The 19,379-nt window shown below is 38.0% G+C and overlaps 1 protein-coding gene across 1 annotated transcript in view; it reads right to left on the reverse strand.

Moving 5' to 3' along the window:
- Positions 1-7,463: 7,463 nt before the first annotated feature.
- cpo (RNA-binding protein) overlaps positions 7,464-19,379 on the reverse strand; it is a 195,470-nt gene continuing 183,554 nt past the window's right edge. The window contains exons 2-9 of the mRNA XM_028177876.2: positions 18,886-18,963; positions 17,459-17,512; positions 17,314-17,376; positions 16,278-16,422; positions 15,592-15,719; positions 13,824-14,023; positions 12,501-12,714; positions 7,464-11,912 (exon numbers count right to left, since the gene is read on the reverse strand). Coding sequence (XP_028033677.1) covers positions 11,874-11,912; positions 12,501-12,714; positions 13,824-14,023; positions 15,592-15,719; positions 16,278-16,422; positions 17,314-17,376; positions 17,459-17,512; positions 18,886-18,963 — 921 coding nt within the window. The 3' untranslated portion in view covers positions 7,464-11,873. The remainder of the gene's footprint in view (positions 11,913-12,500; positions 12,715-13,823; positions 14,024-15,591; positions 15,720-16,277; positions 16,423-17,313; positions 17,377-17,458; positions 17,513-18,885; positions 18,964-19,379) is intronic.

Here is a 19,379-nt window from a genome sequence, read left to right on the forward strand (position 1 = left end):
CCACGTACCGGTAAGCGCAGCGTTGGGCGTCCCCCTGCCCGATGGATCGATGACTTGCGGCGATATGCTGGGAGGATGGTGGTAGGACCTCTTGTAAGTCCGCGCGGGTAGGTACCACCACCCAACCTCTTTCTGCCGTGAAGCAGTAATGCGTTTCGTTTTGAAGGGTGGGCAGCCGTTGTAACTATACTTGAGACCTTAGAACTTATATCTCAAGGTGGGTGGCGCTTACGTTGTGGATGTATATGGGCTCCAGTAACCACTTAACAACAGATGGGCTGTAAGCTCGTCCAACTATCTAATCATCAATAAAAAAAAATACAGGAGGTTTCCGTGCCTACGGGATGCGCGGTATTTGCGACTTGATATGCAGAGATTTCGGATACGACGACATAATTACCGCTTCGTGACATATGCGAACGAAGTCCCTATTATATTGAATCCTGCACTTCAAATAAGAACGTTTGATTTCATCGTGGAAGAAATAGGCTGTGCTTAAGATACTTGTAGTCTCTGTAAATAGTCTACCATCTTCCATTATTTTATTATTAGTTTGGTTTTGTGTAAATATATGTAATGTGTGTCCTCCGTCAGACTTAGCATCTTTGTTAAAGAAATTGTGTGAAATTAGTATTTGAGAAAATGGTATTTGTTTTGACTCTAGTTTTGCGTATTCCTAGCAACAATTCTAAGGGAATTATCAAGTTTTTGCTCATCGAGTCACTTTTACGAGTCGAGTGAATTTTAAATTAATTTAATTTAGCTATTTAAATTAGCACGATTTAGAAAACAGATCCCAAAAAAAATTTAAAAATTACAAAAATTATATCGATAATGTTTATTTTTATTTGTTTATCGTATCCGTGTATCTTGTAAACAAACGCTACAACACTCCTTCGGCTTGGCACATAATGAATTGCACTCCAAAAATATTGCTCGTACTAAATTCAGAGGCGTTTAACTTCTTCGATTTCGACTTTATAAATCTTTATTTGCTTGTTGAGGCAATCAATCGATATGTTTTGTATCGAAGACCGTTTTAAGAGCTTTAGCCTATATTTAAATTCATTCTACCTTTATGACTAAGATACTAATTGCTTTCTGCAGAGCGATTTTATATTATTCAACATATGTATGTTTACATATCGATAAATGACGATATGTTGGTTCTATAACTATAACTTTTTAACATAACTACAAACGGTCTGTCTTATATTCTGCAGTAAAGTACCCACAGCAAAGGATGAAATCGTAATTTCTGCATATTGAATTTCTTATAAACAAAATTTCATTCCTCTATAAAAGAATCAGTAGGTACGTATGAAACATGTTTGATTTATAGATGTATTGAGGAATTTCCCTTTATTTCTCTTTGATTTGCATTAATACACTTACACATGTTCCAATGGACGTGACCTCAAGTCTCACAGTACAATTACGAAAACATACCGGAATTTGAAAACATGAATTTTCATGGAAAACACTATCCAGAAACGTTCTGTTCTGTTTACTGGTGGCAGGGCCTCTTGTGAGTTCGCACGGGTAGGTACCACCATTCTGCCTAATTCTGCCGTGAAGCAGGAATGCGTTTCGGATTGAAAGGTGGGGCAGCCGTTGTAACTAACTATACTTGAGACCTTAGAGCTTAAATCTCAAATTGGGTGGCGCATTTACGTTGTGGATGTCTATGGGCTCCAGTAACCACTTAACACCAGGTGGGCTGTGAGCTGGTCCATCCATCTAAGCAATAAATAAATAAATTAAAAATATTCTAATGTTACATTATTGCGGGGGTGGCCAAATTCCGAGCATATACTTTTTTTTTTATTACATACCTATGTGTTTCTCTTAGTCGGAAGCCGTCCGTTATATTCCTATCGAGTATCCAGCTATACTGGTGTTCAATTTTTCAGTCGGTACTAATTTTTCTAAAAACTTATGCACGAACGGTTTCAATATTGAAGATTTCAATATTATTAAAAATACATAAATTTGGTGGTATAGCTTAAGAAGATCTCGTCTTAGTAGATACCAGCCTAATTTTGTAGCGAAGTAGTCATGCGTTATGTGGTTCGAAGGTTGGAAAAGTCATACAATATACGTTGTCATACGTTGAAAGATGTGTTCGAAATTCTTCGATAACTATAAGCTTTTTTTTTTTTTATGATTGAGAGATTACTGGTGGCCCGAAGGCCTTTCCAGTTTCACCAGGACAGGTGGGCGAGCAAAGGCTCAGCCAGGAGGGGTGGGATTTGCTAACAGCTGCCCGAGCGCCTCCGAAGGAGACCTAACAACTCAAGAGCAATTGCTTCGCGAATGAATCTACTACCGGATCGGAATCGCGACCCGCTGAGAAGATCCGGCGAGAAACTCAGCGGGCTGATGAATGGGCTAGGTTGCACGTCGACCTCTTTGTCGAGTTCGACGAGTACGGTTACTGGGGTCCCTAAGCCTGCTCCTAGTATTAGAGCTGAAGGCATCTAATGCAAAGGTTATTGGATCTGATGGATCCGTAAGGACGTGTCTAGGGCGTCGACGGTGACTGGCTCCTGCATGATCAGGATTCGGTGAGTAGACAGCGGCGGCAACGATAAGGCGATTATCATGACGCATAGCCTTATCGAAGTACCGTTCCGACGCTGACTTCATGTATTTCTGGATTGATTCAAGGCCCAAGTCGTCGTGTAGGTCAACGTTTATCACGAACCACGGAGCCCCGACGGCTAACCTGCAAAAGCGGGATTGTAGGGATTGGAGGGTGTCTATGTGTGTGCGGGCCGCGTGAGCGAACACCACACTCGCGTAAGTCATGATGGGCCTTATGCAAGTATTGTAAAGTGTCACCTTGTTCCGAAGGGACATTTTACTCCGCTTACAGATCATGGGATAGAGTCTGCCGAGAATGAATGCGGCACGGTCGCGGACTGGATAACTATAAGCTATGGACTTCAGTAGCCAAAGCATTCTCACGGTAAGAATCTTGCCAGTAAGCTGTATTTTAATGTGACACTAGAATTCATGTTTATTTCGCTTACATGGCTTATTTCAGTCCATATGTATATTGCGAAAGGACCCTTTTTTCGTAACGAAACACACGAGAAGCTACGTACATATAAATCCTCTCCGAAACATTATCAGGTAATTATGTTATTGAACATTATCTACTAATTTATGAAGAATTCAAGAAGTGTTTCTTCTAACAACCTCTTTTTGTCTATCATTTAAGCGGAATAAATTCCATCGTATTAAAGATAATATCCCGAGAATTAATCACATCAATTATAAAAGTATTCCAAGAAATAATTCAAAGGAAATGAGGACGTCCTCTTTCATGTGTCGACATTTCAGAAACATCTGGAATATGTCTTTCACGTGTCGAAGAGACGGAATGATACCCGATTTAACGGATCACTGTTCTATTTACACATGCGAAAATATCCCACATTTTCTAAATAAACACTCGGAATACAGACGAGCAGCGCAATGTTTATCCAAAAGCATACATTTTTGTTTTATACTTTGTTTGCTTATAAAGGTTACGATTCATAATGGGCCTTCAATAAAGTATTGAAGTTATTAAATTTAGACGCGTTGGATGGCATATATCATGAAATTTGTCACGGGTTTGTTTATTTGTTATTAGGGCTTACTTTAGGAAATACTTCCAAATGGAAAGATTTTCTTTAATTTCCGTATAGATACCTTTATAATAATAATTATAATTACTCTCTGTGTGCATTTAATACAATAATGACCATATCATCAATATGTATATGACTAATCTTTTGTCATCGTTAAAGATAATGCAAACACTATTCTAATTGTCACTATTTTATGGATCTGCGATATAAGATACGGAGGAAGATTGTACGAGAGAAAGGGGTACAGAAGCGTGGTTACGAGCCTCACAATTGAAGAATACGACCCGAAGAGGAGGATACATAGGTATCTAAAGAAATTCTGCTAAAAGTAATTGAAACAATTTAACCTAACGATGTCAAAGCTTTTTTACTGGTGGTAGGACCTCTTGTGATTCCGCAGGTACCACCACCTTGCCTATTTCTGCCGTGAAGCAGTAATGCGTTTCGGTTTGAAGGGTGGGGCAGCCGTTGTAACTATACTGAGACCTTAGAACTTATATCTCAAGGTGGGTGGCGCATTTACGTTGTAGATGTCTATGGGCTCAGTAACCACTTAACACCAGGCGGACTGTGAGCTCGTCCACCAATCCAAGAAAAAAAAAAAAGACTCCTGAATTATCATTTTAAAATTACTATAGTAGTTTATTAAGAAAAGTTAGTTGTTCGTAACCACGAACTGTAAGCTATTTGTAACGTCAGCAATAAGATTATGACAATAAAAACGGGAGATTCAACCATAAAAGTAGTTTTAATTAGTAATTAAGTTTTAAATAGTAGTGTCCACGGTACGAAGAAAATGCACAAGAAAACAAGAAGGTTGAAATAAATGTATAAGCATCATCCTACAGTAAATGTGTGTTGTCATAGTTTAATCTGAAACAACGTTGATCTAGATTCGATAGTGTGTAATCCTCGATTTATGGTGTGTCCAAAACCATTACACAGATTGCAAACAGACAAATTCTAAACATTCTGTGCAGATGCCAAATGATAACTAGCTCGTATTTACCTAAGTGATTTATATTTATTTACCAATTTTATTGGTCGAATGAAAGTTCGTTAAATGACATCAGATACTTCCAGATCTTAATAAGAATTGTTTATTTCAACATTAACATTATGTTTAAATCGTACTGTATATCTTAAAACGTGCTGCAGTTGATTGATTTTGGCCTACAATTTTTCTTTTAAGCATACGACCCACCTCATGGTGAGTAGTTACCGTCGCCCATGGACTTCAACAATGCCAGGTTCGAAGGGTAGGGTAGCCGTTGTAACTATACTGAGATCTTAGAACTTATATCTCGAGGTGGATGGCGCATTTACGTTGTAGATGTCTATGGGCTCCAGTAACCACTTAACACCAGGTGGGCTGTGAGCTCGTCCATCCATCTAAGCAATAAAAAAAACTTATTTTGAAAATGTCGTAAGCGTGATTCACGTGATTTGTTCTAAATTGATTTTTTCCCAAAACAGCCACTGCACCTCGAAATATAGCAATAGATTTTAGATTACAGCACGCTTATTAACCAAGTCAGTAGGCTCTCTGGAAAAGTCCATTGCTGAAAGTCCATAGCTTATAGAAGCTACTTTCAGTAATGGAGCCTTTCTGTGAAATAAGTATTTTAAAATTGTATGTATGTCGTATTAGAGTTGTCGCTGCATATTCTTTTTAATAGTATCAAGTAGAATTCTGGCTATTTTAAATTGAGTATGATCGATTACAAATAACAGTTTTCATATAAAGATGTCATAAAACTTGATATGATATGTTTCGTTGTCATCAATTTGACGTTTTAACTAGCATCACTTTCTAAAATTAAGTATATAATCTATGATCGGTTTATAAATTTGATCATCGTTTAGTTATGAATACGAGAGAAATTGAATAAAATTTTATTCGGTTTCTTTCAATCGCTGGGGTAACGTTAAAAACGGTTATATTGGTAATATTAAAAGAAACTGAGGAACGTAAACTATTATTTTAACTTTTTTTCTTCAAATTTTCTAATATGTTTATTGAGGAATTGGAAGAGAAATTTGCGTGATTTGGTTTCTATTTAGGCTGGTGTTCGTAATTGGTTAAATTGGTAAAGCTGCCTCCCAGGTGAACTGTAGTCCATCAGGGTTGACAGCTCTAGGGTATTATTTGTGTACCCAGGCTGCACTTCTAGTACGGTCGCTTCCATTTATTCCACCCATCATAACTAAATCTTCTCAGCTAAACAAATAAAAAATAATGTTTGTATGTTTGCCATCTGTGAGTTTCCAAGCCGTTCGACTGATTGTGATGAAACGTGATACAGTCGTTTTTAGCATTCCGGAGAAAGTTCCTGTCGATGTAACTAGCGATAACCACAGAACGGGTTTAACTAATCTTCTATTTCAATAGAAACATATGTGTCTTTGTATATTTGTTTGCTATTAGGTTCCTAAACTATTCATCTGACTGAGTTGATTCTTCACAGTCTTCGTGGCCTAAAGGATAAAACGCCCTGTGGATTCGTATCGAGATGCCAATATTTTCTTTAATGATATAGGTACTTAACACGTGTTCTCGAATCACTTTCACGATTATGTAGCTTTCGCGTAACATCATGTAATAATCAAACCCATAATAAGATAATTTGCGTGATTAATGGGGGTGTAGGTACCACGACCCTACCTTTATTTTGTTTTTTCCTACCTATGCTGATAGACCTGAGAGGCTATTTCAGCTTCACCTTAACGTGTAGGTGAGCTCACGAGGCTCAAACCGGAGTGATGCTAACACTAACCCTAGCAAGAGCAGTGCTTCGCAGAATCTACCCCCGGATCAGAAACGCGACCCACTGAGAAGATCCGGCGAGAAACTCAGTGGGCTGTATCTATGGGTTAATTCGCTCGTCGAGCCCTTCGTCGCAGGCGACGGGTTCGACGAGGACGATGACCGGTGATTCTACCTATTTCTACCGCGAAACAGTAATTAGTTATGACCATAGTTGTATCGTTTAACAAGTGTATACTAAGCGTAAAACGCCGTTAGGTTAGGATTTCGTCTCTTCTATTTCTTCTTAGATAGTTCACAAGCAGCTATTTGGCCGATATTTGATTTATTGAAAATTTTGTTGTTGTTGAATTCTGTAGATTTAGAACAATTTTTTTGGCATAATGTTCTTTAAAACTACTGGAAAGACCTGAGCCCGAAGTTTCTCTGGGAAGTCCGTGGTAAACAATATAGCCTGAGAGATTGCGAGGCTTAGTAGTAGTAGGTTGAACTCCATAGTACAAATGATGGCTGTGGCTAAAAATTCTCAAGTAGCAACCTCGCAGCGGAAGGCAGAGCGTGGGAAGGTTTCCCACGCGGCCGATCGATGGCCGGCCGAAGGTCGCGTAATGCGCTGTGGCCAGCTTCCAGTGACCAGCTCTTATGGCGAACCTAAGGGAAGGCCTAGGTCTAGTTCTGAATGTCTGTGGATTGATGATAATGTGCTCAGATTATTACTTAAGACCAGGTGGCCAGGTGTCCGTGCCTAAAAAATTTATTTCTTTACTCCTTTATTTTATTATATTAGATTTAATAGGTAAGACAGTGTCATTGTGTGTTGGAAAAATACTACGAATACTTACGAGTACACATTTACAAACTACATTTGCTTATAAAATTCCAAGTAGTTTCATCAAATTTGAAGGACAGTCTCCAAAAATATCCGACGTTTTCTTTGAAGTTATTTATCTTTTTTCTTATGAAAGGAACAGCCGTGTGTAGTGTTTGTGTAGTGTCAAAGTCTCAGCGGGTTTCAGTATTATTGCAATGTTCAAAGGAATAAATGAACAAGAAAATTTTACATATTACACGTTTATTCCAATCTTTGGACCCTATAATGCATTAACACTAATAACATTTTACAACACTGCATTAAAATTAATGATTAATTTAAAATAATTATGAAATTTCAGTAGTTTTATTTACGTACTGTATGTAAAACTAGATTAATAATATTAAAAAAACAAAAATATTGTATACAAAACTAAACAAAACAAATATTTTTGCCTTCAAATTGAAAATTTTATTGTCCAAAAAATTGTTTGAAATAATTTAATTCTTTTTCATCAAAATTTTAGTTTTTAAGAATTCGTTTTACATAAATATACGTAAGGCAAAGTCTACAAAGCAGGAAAGCTGAACTGTCAATTATTATTTTTAAACTTACTAAATTGAATCTAAACTACATACCTATTTATTAATAACTATAACATTTTAACAAGGGACATCCCATTTACCCAATAAAGTTCAGTAGAATTGAAAATTCTGGGAATGAATGTTTTTTTGTAAAACTTGTATAAACTTCACTTCCTCGACTCTTTGACAGTAATGTGTGGAGACTTTTCTTAAATAAATGTATGCAGTAGAAAGGGTTTACAAATAAAAACTTCCATTGAGGATGAGCTCAAATTTATTTGAATTAACAATGACGTCTCCATGCCACTATACTTCATGAAGTTAGAAAAAGAAAATGAACGAACATCTATAAAAGTTGTAATAATTAAGCTAAATTTATCACTATGTTTACAATGTCATTATGTTTCTCTTAAACCACAATAACACATTATGTTTGCTCTAAAAGCATTTCAATAATTCAAGTCACACAAATCTAACAATTAATTACTAACTACATATTTTGTATGATTTACTTTGCTCGATATACAAATAAGTTTACAGCAACTTACTAATTTGTCGCAGAACAATAAAAACAATGTCATTTTAATACTGAATCCTAAGCGAATTGTTAAACATAATTTGGTAATTAAGCCATAATATTTCGAAGAATGAAAATAAAATAGAAAATAAAAATACAGCATTATCTATAGCCGTGAAAAAAGTGGAAACTTGCGCGACGCTACTCGGGTACTATGATGCATTTTGAACCACATTCAAATATATTCTAATCGGCAAACATTTATTCATATTACCGAACGAAAATAACACTTAGCAGGTATTTGATACTCCAAACGATTATTTTGTTTCATTATCTCTATTCATATTGTATCTCTTAGAAATAGTAATTTAACTAATTTATTAAGGGGCACAGAATTGATATGTTTCCGATGCACGGTGTTTGTGTGATACCGCTTCACTTAACCTAACTTGCAAGGCGTCGCTACAGCCCTACACACTACCCTATCACATGCGGGCCAATGTCACGCGTCTACATTCGACTACATTCGACGACATTCCGAACCATCCCACTCGGCTTCATAGTAAATGTTATGAAAATATCCGTTTCGTGGCTATTGTTAGCGATCGTTCTCGCACACGCGCAATTAAACAAATACCAAGCTGAGAATGTAAATAACGAGGGAACGTTTGATACACAGCAAAAATTATAGAAAGAACGTTGAAATATAAATATGGATATATAGCGTGACATACAGCCGAATGCATTATAATAATTAATAGACGAGAATACAGAATAAACGTCTCTATGAAACCGCTCTTTTAAAATTACACATTAAATATTACACGATGATATGTATCGAGTAGTCCCGCAAAAGGTGACGTAGCCGTGTCCTCAGCCACTGGACGTCTCTTACTCGCTATCTACGGTTGTTGGACGGAATCATGGCGGCGGCGGCGTTCTCGCGCCCTTTGCTTTTCATCGCCATTTTGTTTGACGCCATTTTACTGTATAGTAACCGAGAAAATGGCGAAGTATAAAATTTTCGTGATTTCAAAATAATGCTAGTAATTTGATGGCAGTGCTAGAAGCTACAGTTACTAATGTATGTACTATGTAATTTTTTTTTTTTTTATATTCTTTTAAAGAAGCAATTATATTTTATTAATTCAATGTACTAAAACCACCTACTGATAGTTGAAAATCAACAGAAATGTTTTCGTTGTTTTTATATATTATGAGAGATCGAGAACGCCGCACGCCGAAGGTGTGGGAGATCACTACTACTTTATTTAATATATATTTACTTACATACGAATTAGCGTTATACCAAATTTAATTATGTAAACATTGACTTAGCTTAACATTAAAACAGACAGTGATTTGCGGATATATAAGAGAATATGATAATTTCGATAAATTCGATTTAATAAAAAAGAAGTTTTAAAAAGTTAATATTGCTAATGATATCATAACAAGGTGCTTTTCATTTAAAACAATAGGTTTAGTTAAACTTCTGAATAAAAGTTAAATTAGTTATTTAAAATCACAACTTTAACCATCATAGCAAGTAAATCCGTTGACAAAATTATAACAAAGTTTGGTGCGGTCTGAGGCATTTATAATGTAAGTAGTAAGTATATCTTTAATTCTTTGGTCTAAACGCCACGAGGCTCGGTACAATCTGAAAGTTATAATCTCTATAAACACATATAAAATTTTGCTAAGTCAAAAAATTGACGAAATTTCTATTTAATATTGACTAAGAGATTTTTCATAAGAATTCACATGCGGTATCTCTGGTACCTCATTTTATCGGTCGCGTCAAGATAATAACCCAAATATATCCGAAATTACCTATCATTAGCCTAAGCAGGGTTTTTTTTTTAGTATTTTTTTTTTGTATAATTTTTAATGTTTACTTCAGCAGAATACGTCACTAAGATTCCTACGATTATTTTAAGATTTCTTTTTTGGTTTATTGCTATTTCAAACTGTTCTGTACTTACAACGTCGTTACTTCTCAACAACAAATAGGTAACTAACTATACAGTATGCGATAGTCAACTAGTTAAAAATAAAAAATATATTAAAATCCATCTGAATTATCCTAAAACTTTAGTAGATTAAAAAATTTCATTACATTGTTTCGCTAAATCGTTTGAATAACTTTTATTAAATAAGTATGTATGTATTGCAACTAGGCTGATCATCTACAATAAATACCCTTACCTAACATTACAATAATCACTAACGATTACACAATAGAAGTAGTAGCTACTAAATTATTAAATTAGATTATTACCAAAAAGCTCGTCAAAGCATGCAGATAGTAGAATATTTGTTTCACTATTCAGCGTCGACGCGCGAGCCGTCGTATAAATTACTAACTATTAATTAATTACAATACGATGATTACATTAAATTATTAACATTGATAAGGCCAAGGCTAAATTCTCGCAACAAGACTGAACCGATCTCGCTGGTGTCGCATCGCACAGCAACGTCGAGTCTGTGGGGACGCATTCACGAAGAACGGCCTAAGGAATATGCCCGAACCGATAACACATAATAATATAATAAAGGCGATCACAATTTTGGAATAGTATCGAAAAATTTAGGATCAACTTTCAAGGCACAAGAAATTTTGGTGTGACACCTAAAGAAGTCGGGTAAAACTAGCGAAGGTATTCGTGAGGCGGGATGCGGGTCCGCGATCAATTCAGCGAAGTATTGCACTCCCGAGCGGCACTGGGGGCCCGTGGTATTACCGCTACAAGCACTCGTCTTGTATAGCACACCTCTAACAGACACAAATAAAGACCAACACTAGAGTGCCAGCGCTTTAACGAGTGATTGAACTTTATAAAAAATTACTAGGAAATTAGATAAATATAATTTGAAATAGTATTGAAATTCATTTAAATAGGGCTAACACCGTTGAGGCTAAACAAAAGTATCATAATAATTACAACGTTGTTTAAATTATTAAACTTGAAATATTATTTAACAAAACGTAATCTTTCTATGAAGGGCACCTTTGGTTTATAGCTTATACGAATGTGTTATATCCTAAAATGTTTCATTTCTGATAATACACTATATTCATAACAAATCCTCTCAATTGTATACATCGGCCTTGTAAAACAAATATACAAATTTTACCATACAATAAATTGTAAATAAATCTTATTTTACACGATAAAATGAATATAATATTAAATAAGTAAACATGTTTTATTATTATAGAAAATCAATAAATTTAAATACTTCATCAATGAATCTGGAATGTTAATAAAAATTAAAAATATTCTACATTTGGTATAAAAGTAACACCACACCCTTGACACTGTATTTATATGAAAAAAACAAAAAAAACGGAGACAGAGCTCTCAGTAAATGTATGGATTATAGTGTCGCCGCAGAGTCGTGAATCTTGATCCGTTAGTTGCATTGTCGACATATGGTGCAATAGTTATTGGTCGCTCCGTCTCCTGTCGTTCCGATGCGATTCAGAGGATCAAGATAGCGCCCTCAGTTCGCTGGTTGTCAAGTGCCGAGAGCCACGAACGAATTAATGCTGTTCGCCCTCTTCTCCGCCTTTGGCTCCCTGCTGACACGCAATCTTTTCATTAAACAAGAATCCCCAAGGTTGTTGTGTTTCAAATTATCTAAAATTTATATACTCAGGCACACCATTTAATTTACGTATAGTGAGGCATCTGATTTATTAAAACTCAGGCGAGATTTAATAGTTTCACATTGATATAATTAATTGATGCACTAGAGACAGAAGAAGCAGTAACTAGTAGTGCGAGGTGCATGGTGAATTAGTTTTTGATTGCAACAAGGAAATGTCGTTTTCTTGTAAACAAAATAGCACTCACATGGATTGGAATTATTTGTTTTTTCTTTCAAGTTCTTTATATTACATTATTTTATAGTGACTAATTTATGTTGTGAATACTATTTTATTTAAAGGATAGTGCAATTTTCATTATAGAGAATGCAGATATCGGATCGTCTAGTCCGTCATCACTGAATAAGATGCAACAATAAATTAATTATTCACCTCCCAGTACTTAACGTCTACAAATAACGTTTTAATATGAAAGACAAAGGAATGGTACCGATTGAGTAGAATACGAAATTAATGTTGCAATATCCGAATTCTCACTGTAAGCGTTACACGCATTCATACTTCATGTGCGAGAATCCAGCCGTTGTGTGCCATCTTATGCCTGGCGAATTCGAGGTGTATAGCCCCCTCGGAGCTGAGTAGCAGAGCGCCTTGGAGGCGAGCCAGGGCGGCGGCCGCGTCCGGCGGACTAGCGAAGTCCACGAAAGCCACCGGGCCGGCAGTGGCGCCGCCGCCGCCGCCCGTCAGCAGACGCAGCCGCGTAAACCCCGGGCAGCTGTACCATCATATACTATTGCGCCCGCACTCGTACCCACATAATGCAGTGTATGACTTTTTTGCTTGTTGTGACCTTTTTTTGACTGTTTGCACTGGTGGTAGGACCTCTTGTGAGTCCGCGCGGGTGGGTACCACCACCCTGCCTATTTCTGCCGTGAATCAGTAATGCGTTTCGGTTTGCAGGGTGGGGCAGCTATTGTAACTATACTTGAGACCTTAGAACTTATATCTCAAGATGAGTGGCGCATTTACGTTGTGGATGTCTGTGGGCTCCAGTAACCACTTAGCACCAGGTGGGCTGTGAGCTCGTCCAACCATCTAAGCAATAAATAAATAAAACTTGGATTCAGAAGTGTTTATTGCCAATGTGAAGTCGATCCTACCGTATCAACTTAACTCTGATCAGGCGTCTAATGCTTCGCAAATATCACGACGAATTCACTTTTACTCTAATTTAAAGTCGTGCCTATAATAATTTACGTAAGCGACACGATTACAACAAATAAGTTTCGACTTTTTATATGTGTGGTGTGATTGTGCTCGTACGGACTATTCGTGGCAAGTGTTATATATAGTGAATGTTTACATGCTAAAGGTGGTACGGGTGCAGGCTGTTTCTCCTCACACAAACGGTTTGATATGATATATTCCGCATCACAAATTACAGATAAACTTATCGAATTTATCAAACGAGTTTGTGTGAGACGTTACATATTTTATAAAATTTACAAATGTATGACCGGAGAAGTCGAACGTGGGCAACATTGTGACTTTCGGTGTGACATGCACTGTGAAAGTTAGATTTTTTTGAAATTGAACTTTTGTTTCAATTATAGAATTAAGTGTGTCATTTCAATGCCATATATTTGTGTGAGCATGCATAATATTAAAAATTTCGATTGGAAATGAGATTGAAATGGAAGCTCCTTTATAGCTTCTCATTTTATAGCTGTTTTCTTTTTTAGAACAGTCGAGCTTTACAAAATTTTCCTAAATTATTTTTGCTCATCGTTTGGATCTGTCTAGCAGATCACGGGATCGACACGTGTAGAGAAAAATATTTCCAGTCAAAACTTTGAAGCACACAGTTGACTTTAATTTTCGTACCTGTTGAATATCTCTTTTAATTCATGCTCGGAGACGAATTGGCCTAAGTTGGCAACGAACAGCGTAGAGCAGGGAGGCGCGGAGTGCGCGGGGTGTGCGGGGTGTCCGGGGTGGCCGGGGTGCGCGGGGGGCGCGGGGTGCGCGCCCGGCGAGCCCAGCGCCGGCGCCGGCAACACGCACGCGCCCAGCGTCAACGGGCTCTGGACATACTGCTTACATGACCAAAACTTATTTAGTAATATATAACATCTTCTAATCACGAACAGATTCGGAAGTTTAATGATTTTGAAGGCAAACTTTGAAAGTCGATTTTTAATGTTTATATACTTTTTTTACAACAGTTTTACTATCATCATTAGAGTTCGATCATTGATGCTAGAAAATTAAACAACGTGAAAAAACAATCGCAATACATATAAAATGAGGTATACCTAATATTTTTTGCACTTTATTGCTGTAGATCAATGAAGATGAAGCGTGTGTGAAAAACTGCTTTATTTATTTTTTATAAATGTCACAATTGCCGTTTCATGGTATAATTTGAATGTAGTACATTGAACTAAAACTACATTTACAAAGAAGAAACAAAATATTATTACTTTAGGCATGGTCGTCTATATCGTGTCTGACCGACAGATTGAAGAGCTTTTGATTTAAGCCCTAGAAATTTGAAATATGGGGCAAATAATCCTTTGGTATCACAGATGTGCGCCAAGGACGGGGTTCATTGACATTCCCCCAATAAACTTAATTTTCAGAACAAACTCATTTTTTTAACATAATATGTCACAACAGAAACGGAGTGACTCATGTTTGAATTCCAAAAGTAGCACGTGCCTGAACGAATTACGCATATCTGGTATTTTACATTTTTGACAAAACTAAGGTAAACTTTGACGTGGCTGACATTATAGTTTGGGAGTAATTGTGATATGTATGGCATTCTTTATTCAAAATCTATATACTAATATATAAATCTAATCTAAACTAATATATAATAAAGGTTTTTAAGTTTTTTTTTCCTACCTAAGCTGATAGATAGCCTTGAGAGGCTATTTCAGTGTAACCTTAACTAGTAGGTGAGCTCACGGGGCTCAAACCGGAGTGATGCTAACACTAACCCTAGCAAGAGCAGTGCTTCGCAGAATCTACCCCCGGATCAGAAACGCGACCCACTGAGAAGATCCGGTGAGAAACTCAGTGGGCTGTATCTATGGGTTAATTCACTCGTCGAGCCCTTCGTCGCAATCGACGGGTTCGATGAGGACGGTGACCGGTGCTTGTGGTACCTAAAAGCACCGTTAATGGATCGGGAGGATCCGTAATGACGTGTTTTGGGCGACATCGACTGTTTACTATTCGGTTTACAGGATCGGGTATGTAGTTTCCAGTGGTCACGACAAGAGGGTTCTCATGTTGTGCCGCCTTCTCAAAGTAGCGCAATGATGCCGATACTTACTGACCTAGGTTTTTACCGATGTTTCGTTATAATTACTGAACCATGCATCCGATTGACTTGAAACTTGGTATCCATGTAGAAAATACATGTACTTAACGGATAGGCTAATATTTATATGTATTATATATTATAGTGTTGGACTCTCTACACCAGTTGTGGGGGCGTTAATGATGAGAATCTTTGTGGGGGTGAGAAATAATAATGTTAATTTTAAATGGCCAGCGAAGCGGACGTGTACAGCTAGTTTATTTATAAAATTCTTACGTGGTGTGGCCTATCGGCGGCAGCTAGTCAGAGGTAGGAACGCACGGGCGCCATCTGTGGGTGGATGGCGGGATGCACGAGGCCGTGCGAGAGTCCGGGCAGCTCACCGCCATACGCCAGCGGGTGGTGCCACAGCTCAGCTCCACCGCCAGGGAAAAACGGACTCGCTAAATCTGTGACATGCATAATAACAAAAATTTTTTTTGGAAACACCAATATCACCAGAATCAACATTTAATTTCAATTATGCACGTTCAATATATACTGTGATTCTCAATTATTATTTACATTGTTTTTAAATAGATTAACGTTTGTTACATTACCGTACCTTTAAAATATCCCCTCATTACTAAAACGAGAACGTTCTATTTTTCAAAGACGTTAGTCGTGAACACAATTGTGATGTAATATCGATAAATGTTGCGGCAAAGAACCCGACAGATCAATATGTATAGTAGTATTATCGCGGAGCTAGGCTTGGCGTGGTTCGTGTAAGCGATCACAGATACTTTGCCTTTTGCTTTGTCTCGTGTCGCCGTCACACCCGACTACTACTCGCTCATGTTTTGAATACTACCAATCGGGCACCGAGTGCGAGATATAGGAGCGTTTCAGTGTAAGGGTCACATCAACAGAGTTCGTGCTATTTATATTGGTGTATCCGATTACGGCACGGGTGTAGGGCGTTCGAGCTTTAGCTCCGGGCAGTGTGTGCGTTCGGCGGTACTTACGTCCAGTGAGTGGGTGCATCAATGCGGGGTGTGCGGCTGGCGCGGCTGTGGCAACTGCCGGCTTGGGCTTGCTGACCTTCGTGTTGCTTTTAGCGAACTCCAACCGAATCGTTTGCGGCATGTCGGGGTCGAACCGGACGCCCTGCTGTGAACAGCCGCGAGCGGTGCGGCGCTCATATATAATGACGGAAGGGCTCTCTCTTGCCGCGGCCTCCCGTGTGAGGCTTGACAACTTCAGGGGGGCGGCGGTCATTACCGCGAATGAATACGGCATTTTGTATTGTACTTTATCCGCCATCGTACAGAATTTATGATTTAGTCATCATATTCGGTGTGAAAATGGTTAACTCAAATTGAAATCAGAACTATTTTGATGAGGTTTTAATAAAATACGACAATTAGGTCCGCGACTGCCCCTGCTAATGTGACGGAACACTGTGCTTGGGATGTGACATCAAAACCTGTCAAACAGTGACATGCATTGCGTATTTACACCGTACGGTTATTGATCACGCTCTGGTATCCACCGCTATGAATACCGACTTGATGACGCCCTCGATCTCTATTTGATATGTGCATGGGTTTAGCATAACTTAATGCGGTTACTCGAGTCAGGAAAATGTTATTTCAAGTCTACAATGAGAATATTAACTAGAGTGCTCGTTGGCTGTGTTGAGGCATGTGACGAGAAGAGGTTTTAGTAACACTGTGCGTTTGATATTGTTTTAGTATTTACAATAGCAATTTTGGTCCGCCGAACCAGTTATTTTTGCTTCAAAATTAACGATAATTTTGACGAAACCTTCCTGTTTCTGTGTAATGAGGCGATCAATAATTTGTCAGTTCGTTTTTTATTGTTCTAAAGATCATCTTGTCTGTCTTACTGCTGTGATTTTTGCAATACACCATCTTAATTAATTTTATTGACTTTAATGTATTTTTTGAGTGTTCGTTCGATCGGATTTGTTTTGATCGTTTCGATCGACAATGGAAATGTGTAAATTGTTTAAAAATAAAACCTATATACGAGACTAACCTGTAAATCCTGCTTAGCCGCTTCGGCACCGGCACGAGTGTGGAACGTTACGAAGCCAACCGGCTACAAACAAATGAACAGTTCGATTGAGTAAATTGAAATGAGCCCTCAAGATAATTCGCGTTTCGTATTTACGTTTACTCACCGAAGCCGTCTTCCCGTTCTTACTTGTAACCTTCAGAAGGGAGCCTTCGTAGCCCTGTACAAACAAAATCAGCATGATTATTTAACTTCTTACTGGTGGTCGGACCTCTTGTGAGTCCGCACGGGTAGGTACCACCACCCCGCCTATTTCGGCCGTGAAGCAGTAATGCGTTTCGGGTTGAAGGGTGGGGTAGCCGTTGTAACTATACTGAGACCTTAGAACTGATATCCCAAGGTGGGTGGCGAATTTACGTTCTAGATGTCGATGGGCTCCAGTAACCACTTAATACCAGGTGGGCTGTGAGCTCGTTCACCCATCTAAACAATAATAATTTAAAAAAAAACTTCATTATCTAAACAACAGTTTAAAACTTATGCGAAACCCGCGGGGCGCAGACAACGTAACCTATTACACTATCGTCATTCATGTTTTTCAAATGATGTTTTTTACTATAAAAAAAAATAGACGGTACCAGACACGGCCGGGATCACGCGATACGTTCGTAAAGTAAAACTAACCCTCGCTTTAAGTTGAGGAACCTTTATGTTTGCGGTGCCGTCGGTGCCAGTCGAGGTTCGAGTGTAATCCCCCTTATCGGCAGACAGAATCGATTCAATCCGAATATTACGACTCGGGGAATGACATTTGATATTTACGGCGCTGTGTAATCTGAATCGATCTCCTACTTGTTTTGCGTGACGGAACTGTCGTGATATTATCTATAATTCAATATTATCCGAGCATTCGCGCAACGTATTAGTAGTAAAAATCAAACGTCACGTTTCATTTTAAAATTATTATCAATTTGGGGGGAGTTCGATGAGCTTAGTTTTTCTATGGGCAAATGACCTCACAGCCTACCCTTTGCGGAGCTCAAAGACATCGTAATGTCGCTACAAAACTTGAGACATCGACGGCATAAATATAGAAAGAACTGTGATATGAATCCATACGGGAAAATGACATGCCATACGAACAGTTCAAGATAAAAATCAGAAGTTAGATGGGACAGAAAGGTGAAGATTCGGCTATAAATGTGTGAGCTATATGAAGCGGTAGTAGTAATATTTCGAGGAACCATACCGAACACCACGCGAACACCTAAATTCTAAGTAATAACGGGGAAATTTTATCATCATATCCTGATAATGGAAGAAGTCCTGAAGAGTCCATTAATGTATTTTATTTGACTAGTAACAGTAACCCAGGTGGCCTTAAGTTACTGCTGCTTTTTCTCATTCATCGGTCTGTGGTAATCCCATTTATTTTTCCTTAAGAAACTACATCGAATGCTTTCAATTGAATCAATACTTGAACTTTAGTGTAGGGCATCGAAACCATTAATTGGGACAACTGTAAGACGAGAACATTCTTGCTTGCTTTCTTGCTTGGATAACGATATTTATTGACACGTAATGAATTCGTACCTCATATGCTCGAAACAGTAGATACAGCTCGCGTGGCTTCGCATCCATGGGTAAACCACTCACGAACAACGTCCGCACCTGCAACAAATTATTCATTATTAGTCATTATTACTTTGTTAACCGACACTAATAGTGACTAAATATGTATTGTATATATTTTTGAACTGATTAGCTCTAATATTATAAGACAAACAATTGACGATTGAAAGCTTCTTGTAATGCTATATAAAAGTCCAAATGATTTAACAAATTTCAATAAATTAATGTTCAAAAAATTCCTATTAACCGCATCATTGTGTCCGTAGAGGTGCAGTCCATTAATTCGATGGGTCCATTTAATGAAATAAAACAGCCGGCTATAATGGCGGTGCGATTTGGCGCGTGCGGGAAATGGAGATTAATTGCTAGCAACACCGTCGGCCGCCGACGACGCCAACGACATCTTGTTGCGAACTTTATTTATGCAAGATTTACTTTCAAGCGGTGTCTGGCAG

This window comes from Bombyx mandarina, chromosome 23 (assembly GCF_030267445.1).
Source record: "Bombyx mandarina strain Sakado chromosome 23, ASM3026744v2".
Lineage (NCBI taxonomy): Eukaryota > Metazoa > Arthropoda > Insecta > Lepidoptera > Bombycidae > Bombyx > Bombyx mandarina.